The 9,898-nt window shown below is 32.4% G+C and overlaps 2 protein-coding genes across 7 annotated transcripts; one reads left to right on the top strand and one right to left on the bottom strand.

Moving 5' to 3' along the window:
• On the top strand, positions 1-1,677 carry LOC103486597 (protein LITTLE ZIPPER 4). Of its 4 annotated transcripts, none has more exons than XM_051084126.1 (2): positions 1-226; positions 1,216-1,677. In XM_051084126.1, exon 2 carries the CDS (start codon positions 1,310-1,312, stop codon positions 1,526-1,528), a length of 219 nt encoding a protein of 72 aa, XP_050940083.1. In that variant the 5' UTR covers positions 1-226; positions 1,216-1,309; the 3' UTR covers positions 1,529-1,677. The 4 variants fall into 4 exon arrangements, with proteins under 4 accessions (XP_050940083.1, XP_008442827.1, XP_050940085.1 ...); XM_008444605.3 differs by lacking the exon at positions 1-226 and adding an exon at positions 388-466; XM_051084128.1 differs by lacking the exon at positions 1-226 and adding an exon at positions 660-698.
• A 2,500-nt stretch (positions 1,678-4,177) lies between these two features.
• LOC103486598 (CAAX prenyl protease 2) lies at positions 4,178-9,544 on the bottom strand. Of its 3 annotated transcripts, XR_537103.3 has the most exons (9): positions 9,088-9,537; positions 8,367-8,426; positions 7,992-8,204; positions 7,231-7,342; positions 6,689-6,760; positions 6,491-6,553; positions 5,324-5,401; positions 4,640-4,870; positions 4,178-4,508 (listed from the first exon to the last, which is right to left on the bottom strand). XR_537103.3 is itself a non-coding variant. In XM_008444607.3 (8 exons), exons 1-8 carry the CDS (start codon positions 9,295-9,297, stop codon positions 4,737-4,739), a joined length of 942 nt encoding a protein of 313 aa, XP_008442829.2. In that variant the 5' UTR covers positions 9,298-9,544; the 3' UTR covers positions 4,514-4,736. The 3 variants fall into 3 exon arrangements, 2 of the variants coding, with proteins under 2 accessions (XP_008442829.2, XP_008442830.2); XM_008444607.3 differs by lacking the exon at positions 4,178-4,508 and having other exon boundaries at positions 4,514-4,870; positions 9,088-9,544; XM_008444608.3 differs by lacking the exon at positions 4,178-4,508 and having other exon boundaries at positions 4,514-4,870; positions 5,324-5,411; positions 9,088-9,538.
• Between the last annotated feature and the right edge of the window lie 354 nt (positions 9,545-9,898).

The raw sequence follows: 9,898 nt of genomic DNA, 5'->3' as shown, positions 1-9,898 counted from the left end.
ATTTCTGTGTTTTTAATTTTTGTTTGAGGGGTTTTCTCTCTCTTAACCTATGACTCTATAAATTAACAGCCACTTTGTTCCATTTGTCCCTCACTTGTTCCCTTTTTTTTTTTTTAGCTTTTCCTTTTCTTCTTCTTCTACTACTACTAGAAGTGCTTCTTCTGTTGCAAAAATCCAGATTGTTTTTGTTTACTTCTCTCTCTGCCCAACAAACCCTCTTAAAAAGGTGATCTTTTTTGAAAAGATAAAGAAAAATCAACACATACCCACTTTCTCTTTCCTCCATCTCTCTCTCTCTCTCTCTCTCTCTCTCTCTCTCTCTCTCTCTCTCTCTCTCTCTCTCTCTCTCTATATATATATATATATATATATATATATATATGTATAGTTTATATATTGTTAATTTTTTTGGGTCTTTTTGTTTTGTTCTTAAGGTTCTCTTCTTGCTTCCCTTTCACCAAGAAAGGTAGACATACCCTTATGTTGTGGGGTACTTCCTTTGTTTTGTTCCTTTTTTTTTTGTGTAAGTTTTTGTTTTTGTTCTTCTAAATTCCAAGTTTCCTCTTCTTCTTCTTCTTCTCTTGTATATTTGTATTGGATTTTTCAATTTAATGTCCTTTTCCCCCTTAAAACAATTTACTTCCTCTGTTTTTTGTGCAAATTACAGAGGATTATTTTACAAGGAAACTTAATTCGAAGTTCAGAATTTTTAAGTTTCTTATGGTCTTATTAATGTGGTTGAATATAGCTTTAATTATCCTTTTCTTTCGTATTTGGGCAACCGAAAGAACAACCCATTTCTTTTTTTTTTCTTTTCACAATGAGTGTACATTTTGTCATCAATTTATCCTTATTCCGTCTTTTATTTTTTTTTTCACTAAAAAATCTTTTATTTAAGTATTTTCTAATAAGAAAATCCCCTGTTTCAAAGCTGTTTTTGCCTCCTCTTTTTCCCCATTTGTTTCTGTCTCTTTCTCTTCTAACTCTCATTATTACATATGGCTAAGACCAAAGCTTCCTCTTCTTCTTCTTCTTCTTCTTCATTACTGTTGGATTTATCAATCTCTATAAATTAAACTCTCACTATTTTTTTTCAATTCCTAATACTAAAACCCATCTCAACATTTCCATCTCGTGTGCTTCTAATTCCTCTTCTTCTCTGTTTTTTCTCCTATTTTTCCTTTTTCTAATTAAATTCTTTGTCTTCTTTTACAGGGTTTTTGTTTTTGGAATTTGGTTGATGTAATATCATCATATATTTATCAACCAAATTGTGATCAATCAATAATCAAATAAGCAAGAGGAAGGAATGGAGAGGCTAAACTCAGAGTTGTACTTGCAAAACTGTTACATAATGAAGGAAAATGAGAGATTGAGGAAGAAGGCCCAACTTTTGAACCAAGAAAATCAAGCTCTTCTTTCAGAACTGAAGCAGAAATTATCGAAAGGAAATTCAAAAGCCAATGCTTCAAAATCAATTCCTGATCTTAATCTTTCCTCCGCAAATCCTTCTAATTCTTCCAATTGAAATCATACAATATCAATGGAAGAAGAAGAAGAAGAAGAACATGATGATGATGATGTTGATGATGATATCAAGACCCCACTTAAAGTTTAATCTTATTTTTAATTTTTTTTTTTATGTTTTTCATTTTTTGTGAATTACCATAGCCAACAGTAGCAAGTAGTTTGGGTTTTCAGTTATATAGGACAGCATGTAGCTTTAGCATCTTTTTATTTTTATTTTTTTTTAAATTTCTTAATATCTTTTTTTGGGGGGGTTAGGATATGGATTTTCTGTACTTCAAAATGATGTATCAGGCTATCTAATGGAAAAACCAATTTCACATTATAAGTTCTCTTTCTCATATCAAATTGTGATTGTAATTGAAAAATCTCAAATGGGTTTGCTTAAAATTTTTAAATTTATTCCTACCCATTTAATTTAGACTCTCGATAAGTAATAAAAAGTTAATCTTTACAATAAAGGTAATCAATAAGGCATTCAATTTTGAGTGCCCTCGTTATCATTTTTGTTGTAATTTTTGTCAAGTTTCAAAGCTAAGATATCCAAAGATGAACAGAGCATTAATATATGTATATATATTAATTGTTTAATTGTGTAATAAAACAAATGCTATGAAATCATGGAAAAGGTTTGTAAACGAATATTTTGTCTACTGAAGACAAATCCATGTGGGAATGTTTTTAAAAAGCTTAATCAAATCACACATGCATGTTCATATCATCCTAAGTTTTGATTTCACGTAGAATTTTCGTGTGTGTGTGTGTGTTTGTGTTTTTTTTTTTTTTTTTTCTTTTGTGACAAGTGGCTTTCTTGCATGGAAAGAGATGTTTAAAAAATCAAGTTCATGTTAAAATAATAGAAAAAGGGTTTGAGCTGTTGTAAAGAGAAACTTGTTTGAAATTAAGATATTTTCCTTTTTTAATTGTATGTAGTTGAAAAAAAAGAACGAAGAGAAAAGGGATTTGATTTATCTAACTCTAAATTGAGAAAAATTCTCACTTTATTGAAAAATATCAACAAATGACCTTTTGTTGATTTTTATTTTTTTAGATTCTGAAAAGTTTCCTCCCATGCTTCTAAAACTTTTTTAAAAACTATTACACTAATTTTAGAAACAGTTCCCAAATGGGTAAATAATTCTTCATAGATGAAGATTTCAGTTCGAAGTAGATGTATTTATACGTTTGTTTCTAAAAGATTAACCCCAACTCAATCGATCATTCACGTACTGTTCTCTCTTCCGATACTAAAAATGTAGTATGAGAATTCATACTCATAAAATTAACTCGTTTGTAATTTTTTATTACCGAACTTGTACACTAAGAACTAAAAATATATAATTTTTTCATATTTCAACTTTGCAAAATCAGACCAATCCCAAACTTAATGAAATGAAGATTGAAAACTAGTAAACCATAAAGCAATTTTTTTTTTTTTTTCAAATTTCAAACCTTGCCATTAGAAAAAAGAACAATTTAAAAAAAAAGAAGCAAAATAAATGAAAGAAAAGAAAGGAGGCTTTTCATTCGGATTCCATCTGAGGAAGAAAGTGATGGGAGGATCTAATCAGTAGGTAAACGTCATCACGAACACCAAAACTTTTTTTTATAAAAAAAATAGTAAATATTTTTTAAAAATAAGAATACTAAAAGGTAAATGAAAGAGTTCATTAAATTTTCGAAAAAAAACTGAAAAAAAAGGAAATAAAATATGAAACCCATGGACATGACGTAGCCCTGTGTTTGTCAGGTTGACCATTAACATTAAAGAAAAAAGAACATATGAAGAAGAAGAAGAAGAAGAAGAAGAAGAAGAATAAAGGAAAAAATATATAATATATAAAGAAAGAAAGATATGATAAAGAAGAATGTCCAATCCAAAACTCCATTGAATTAGAGGTCTAGTTTTAGAGGGGTGTTGTTTGTTCTAGGCCCTGCCTCTGAGCCTTTCAATAAACTCATTGAGATCAAAATTGAGAAGAAAGGCAAAGAAAATGATGATGACACATTTGAATTTTCTTTTTCCTCTCTTCCTTCTTCATGGAAAACAAGCAAAAATTGGTCCATTTAAATCATCATAGATACTCATCATTTTCCTCCTCTTCCCCCCCTTTGTTTCTTTGATTTTCTGACCATGCTTAAAGATTTCTCTACCTTAACCCCCACATTTCAAATATTTTTCATTTCAACGTTCCAATCTCTAATTCCATACCGTAATAATGTGAATATGGTGCAAAAATCTAATCATATCTAACTTGAATTTGATTCCTAGATTTGTACGTCCGAATTTCATTGGTTCAAATATTATCTTGGTCATTGTGCTTCGATCAACATTTTGGTCAATAAACTATTAGATTTGATTCATTTTGATCTATATACTTTCAAAATGTCCATTTTGGTTACCATCCTTCTAAAATAGTCACATTTTAAATGTATAAAACTAAAATGAACATTTTAAAAGTATAGAAATTAAAATAAACTAAAGTTAAAATTTTCGGACCAAAATAACTAAAACAAAAAATATGGGCACCAAGTACTCATACGTAAATACTAAACTCATACCTACTTATGCGATGATTTTGAAAAGTAAAAAAAATGGGGGAAAAAGACTTGAGCAATTCTAAAAGGTGGGTAGTTTGAGGAAATAAACTATGAAAAAAGAACTTGAAAATCTTATAATCTAAAGGTCGTCAAACTGTGTCGTTGAGTTCTAAGGATAATGTGTGTGTGGAGGTGGGGAATTTCCATGAAATTTCAATGGAAATTGTTGCTGCTTAAAGGGAGGAGGTTAAACTTAAACAAGATATAGATAAGTTAATGGGAGGTAAGATCAACAATTTGGAGGCTACCCTACGGATTTGAGGCCATCATTACAATATCTACAAGAGTGGAAGGGTTTCAGAAGATGAATGGAGACTGGTTCAGTACGCAAACCTTTTTTCTTGCTTTGGTCCAAAACAACATCCTTCGCTGCCTAACACCTTCATTCAAACAACAATCAATAATGTCTTTTAATCATTGAATTCTTTGTTACAATTACAACTCACAAGACAAGAGAAACATATATTCATAGAGGTTTTTATACCTAATAATAAACAGCCTTGGCACATACCTCTATACAGAAGAATAATCTAACATATCTTCTTCTGCTTCTCTCTCTTTCTAAGCTACAGTAAGATTATTTTCTTTCAATATTTTTTTTTCAGAGTCTAGGTCCAAGAACAATATCCTTGCCAACATCTGCAGTTATTTGTTCTCTCATTAAACAAATGTGGACTTGTCATGGGAAAAAGAAGCCATAGGAATCCCACCATTCCAACTAGAAATGCCAGACTCACCACCCCTGGGATGTTTAGATCAAGTTATCTTCAACTCAGAGAGAAGTTCATAAACAAAAATGAACACAGAGAAAAAGAAAAGTACACTTGGCTCAAAGGGTTCAATTCAGCTTCCTAAATTTCACAAGGTGCATTGCAGCGTGTGGAATTTAACATTCTTTTTTCCGGTCATTAATCACCATATCAACCATTTATTAGCATTTAGACAGTAAACGTGTAGAAAATCTTATTATAAAGCAAGGTCGCAGCAGTGTAACTATACGGAACTGTAATAAGGATGAGAAATTTGGAACATAATTTCTCCTGTATAAGGAAACGAAGGGGGATAAGTTTGATTCTTTTGTTATCATGGTTTTTTGAAGAACACAGATCACGAAAACATAAAACATGTCGCTAGTTTGATTCTTTTGTTATCATGGGTTATTGACAAATTCAGATCACAAAAACATAAAACATACCTCTTCCTCGAGAAAAAAGAGCAGGTAAGCCCATAAAGTTGCAAAAAACGTGAGCAACTAATGGAGCAAGAAGATGGCCTGCAAAAAACTATCCCGACATTAGTGCGATATCTTTTTAAGAGACTTCTAATGCATTTGGAATAGCTTTTGAAATACAATCAGTTTTACTATAAGCGCCCTTGCAAAAAGGAACGATTCAAAATATGTGTAGTTTGGTTTCTCAGTGATAGGTGTTTATTATTTTTTTCCAAATCTTGATAAATAAAAAGCTATTTAAAAATATTGAATAAATTTGAACTCTTTTTTGAAGAAAGACATGGGGGATGGATTGTCCAAAAAATAATTTTAAAATGATCAACCAAAAATCTACTGAATATGTTGCATGAAGATAAAGCATATTAATAATTAATATAATAACTATTGGTAGTTTTGAAAAATGTAAGATAACATTTCATTGAAAATATCTTTTTCAAATCTGCTTAAACTAGAAGGCACTTCAAACACTTTCAATAAATCCACGCTCAGCTGTCTTAGCTTAATTAAAAATGCAAGAAGATTAGTGGCTAGGGTTTGTGAACCAAGTCCAACAAAACTAACTTAGATTTCTTTGCAGGCCATGAACTATATAAACCTTACCAATTGGAAGTGATAAAGGAAGGATATTCATTACAAAACTATTGGAACAAGAGTTCTAAAGGAAAGCACCAAAAGATAGTCCCCCTACTCTTCAAATTAATGAGAACAATAACTAATATTAGATGTCAAATTAAACATCACCTTTCCTATTAGCATCCTTAAATCAGTTTCGTGACCACATCAACTATCATCAATTTGCTTACCAAGAAAGGCACTAATGCCAGTACACGTGCTTCTCATGAAACAAAGTTGATACTGCCCTAGACTAAAACTACATATTAGATTATTGGAAAATATGTGTATATATATACAACTTCATATGTGAAATTTGATGAGCTTCTAGTAGCACATTTAGAACTCGACTAATTCTACTCCAATTCCAGCTTCAAGCCGGTGCAAATTCATCAGTTAAATCAATCTCTTTCTATCTGATAATTGATTACAGAAGAACAGGTGTATGAAGCTCAGGAACCAAAAGCAAAGACCTATAAAGAAAACATAGCATTAAAAGTAATGTTCTATCTTGAATACCAGTTCGCACAAAGAGAAAACTCGCGTATGATCCAAATACCACAGTATACCCAAGCTGGAGACCTGGAAAAGGAAAAGATAAGAGAGGAAAAAAAACAGAACTCATATGCATTCTTTTAAACATTTAATGGGGAAAAAAGAAGAAAAGGGAAGAGTAAAAAATGGAATGCAAATTGTCAGGGAATAAAAGTTGTGTACCTACAACCATAACCGCTTTGGTTAGGTTATTGTTCTGCTTGCTATAGTACTCCATAAAGTGGTTTAAATGCGCTGCCATATGATGATGAAGCAGAATATCACTCATTTTTAACCAAACAAGTTTCAGTAAATTTACAGAACGTCCACAGGAAAATTGTTCATCCATGAAATGTTCAAAGTCTGATGGTCCCATCCTTATTTGAATTAATAAACAACTAAAACCAAATCTAAGTATTGAAGACTCATCACTTCATTCCATACATACTTTCATATATACACGCACGCACACACAATATTTGTGTATATATATAAGTCTGGTGGTCGCTTAACATGGCACAAGAACAAGAAATCTCAAGCTCAAACTCTTGCAATGTTTTCCCTATTTCTATGAATCAAGGGGAACGTGACAAATTTTAAGAAAAAAAAAGTATAGGGAAGCATAAGGTCATGCCCAGTAAGGAATAAATGAGGATACATGCACAAACTCTTATGTAAAATAGTTGGATGGTTTCATTTGCTAAAATGAGAAGCGTTGAACTTACCCAGACTGAAAAGAATGGGGCAGAGAAATATCACAGTGATCGGCTTAAATCCCCCAGATAGAAGAATTGGTATCATGCACGCTCTAAACACCAACTCCTCAGTTAGTGGAGCCTGTCCAAGGATGTTTGATGCAAATGTCAACCAAGAAATCGAAGTGAAAAAAGGTTCATTGCCACAGCTTAAAGAATTATTTTATTATTATTTAATAACCAATTCTGGTTAGCATTAAGGAAAACAAGACATCTATTTTAATTTTATAAAAAAGTCAGCCCACAAACTCAAAATAACAGCATCTTTTACTCACGAGTGGCAACCAGAACAGTGGACATTAGACAAACCGTTTCCGACCAAACTGTGAATCTGTCTTCAGTGGTTAAATACAATGGTCCAGGTAACCAATTCAATCAAGTTACTGTAATTATTTATCTAGCTTGAATTTTGAATATAATAAGTATGCAAGGGAGATTTGGAGCAAAACCAAGCCACAACCTTTTCCTTTCCACCCAACTTGTGGAGCTTACTCATAGAAAATTGTCAAACAAGTAATGCCAGCAGGACAAAGAACCGATGGTGAAAGATGAAGAGTTGCCCAGGATATAAAAGGAAAGCAGCTGCAAAAATATTTCAAGAATGTATACGAGTGTCTAGCATGCGCTTATTCAGCACAAGGAGCCACAATAAAGCTAAGTATAAGTGATTTATTTGCTCTGACACGAAGCATGGACCCAAAAATGGAGTGGAAAAGCTTGAAGTTACTCACCACAACATAATTTCTCCAAGCTAAAATATTTGAGACAGTTGACAGCCCCCAATCAAGAACTCTTGTCCACAACATTCTGGCACAGTTCAAAAGGGAGTCTCCTCCATGATTCATATGTTCTCTCCATGAATCCACCAATAACAAAGACTTTAAGACCATTGATCCAACGTACATAAAAGAAGTCAATGAAAGAGGAAAGAACACAGCTTGCCACTGTTTCATAGATAAAATTGCAATTCAGGACGCAAGTTTAGGATTCATTTCACCTTTCCAATCCGCAGACTACAAGATTATAAAATTGAATAAAATGTTAAAGAAAACGTTAGCTAATACCATGGTGTGTTATCTAATGGAGGAGAAAAAAGTGATACTTACAATATGATCTGCTCGGACACCATAAGCTGCCAATAACAGTGATAACTCCATTTTCTTTATCTGGCATGAAACAAAATGACATGGGGAAGTCAGCATTGTGATGGAAGCTACCACAAACAAATATATAAATTGCGGACTATGAACTTATATTCAGATTAATAATGCTTCACTGAGTTACAAATTCCTGAGATCTGCTGAAACCCATAGAACTAGGAAGAAGAGGTCGTGTCTACTTCATATCTTCCTTTGCATGTTAATTAAAAAGCAATAACTTCAACTGTCTAATTCACCAATTAGGTTGATTGATTAATCTTATAGTCTATGGTAATTGGTTCACTTAAATAATGAGAAAGCTAATTATGTATATGTATCTACGAAATTCTTGCTCTCGCGTCTATCAGAAACAATGGATCCAACGGATTAATTATTGAAGATGAACAAATCGTTATCCAAACCAAAATTTACTTCGTTTTACCACAAATTTTAACGTTAACAAATTCCGACTAGTTAACTTGTAGCTCGCGTGATAAACTAATACTTACTAAAACAGTGTATCAACGAAACGGCCAGTAATTCTTTATTCTCTACTAAGAAATAAATGAATACTACGCAGTTCAACTCGAAGAAGGAGAGCTCATTTCTGAAAAGACTCATAGAAAATACAAACAATATAATCATGCTTTCAGACATTAATGACAGGAAAAAGTTAATTGAAGCTTACAGGAAGGATTAGAGCGCAGACGAAGATCGAAACGGCGGTGGAAATGAAGGCGCACAGGAACCGTCGAATCATGTAAACTTGAAGAGAAGGAGGAGGTGGTAGACGAAGTAACAAAGCAGGAGCATAGAGAATGGCAACGTAGAACAGAGCCATAGCAGTGCAGGCCGTCACTGCCACTGCTTTGGAGATCAAACAATCTTCCTCCTCCATTATTCGATTTCTCAAACAAACCTAGAATTAAATGAAGATGTTCTTCGCAGTTGGGTCTGAAGATGAATCTCAAATCGCTTTCCGTTGAGCTCACAGTTCGAATTAGCCTTGCTTCCGACGACTCGCCGCCCTGTGGACGCCGAGTTGAATCGGAAATGCTTCCGAGTCCCCTTCCCGCTGTTTTCCAATTTCTTCGATTAACCTCAAGTTCAGATGCGAACATTATTCAAACGTTTTTCTTTTATTTTTTTCAATAGTTTATTTTTTTTTTTGTTTTTATATATAATAAAATGAATCAAAATATTTTTCATCCTTAACAAAAAATGATTAAAATCACATAATAAATAGAATTTATAAATCTTACATTTCCAAATTTTACTTGAAAAGTCTAAACCCAAAATTGTTTTTGTTTTTAGTAACGTTTTACATATTACTATTTTTTTTATGGACAAAAACATCAACCTTTGTCTATGTAAGTTAAGTAATAAAGTTTTAAAAGTAATTGACATTCGTCTCTAAAATTGAGGATCTGAGCCCATACGAAGAAAGCAAAACCTATCGAACAAGAAATACCAAATCGTATTTTTCTAAAAAGAATGGG

The sequence above is a fragment of the Cucumis melo genome, chromosome 4 (assembly GCF_025177605.1).
Source record: "Cucumis melo cultivar AY chromosome 4, USDA_Cmelo_AY_1.0, whole genome shotgun sequence".
In the NCBI taxonomy this organism is placed as follows: Eukaryota; Viridiplantae; Streptophyta; class Magnoliopsida; order Cucurbitales; family Cucurbitaceae; genus Cucumis; species Cucumis melo.
This window is presented reverse-complemented; position numbering and strand designations above follow the sequence as displayed.

Coding starts and splice junctions, on each gene's coding strand:
- LOC103486598 (XM_008444607.3), bottom strand. CDS start 9,297: ATGGAGGAGGAAGATTGTTTGATCTCCAAAGCAGTGGCAGTGACGGCC. Junction 5,402..6,490: donor TTTTCTCTTTGTGCGAACTG/GTATTCAAGATA, acceptor AGTTTTTTGCAG/GCCATCTTCTTGCTCCATTA. Junction 4,871..5,323: donor TCTTTTTTCTCGAGGAAGAG/GTATGTTTTATG, acceptor TAAACATCCCAG/GGGTGGTGAGTCTGGCATTT.
- LOC103486597 (XM_051084126.1), top strand. CDS start 1,310: ATGGAGAGGCTAAACTCAGAGTTGTACTTGCAAAACTGTTACATAATG.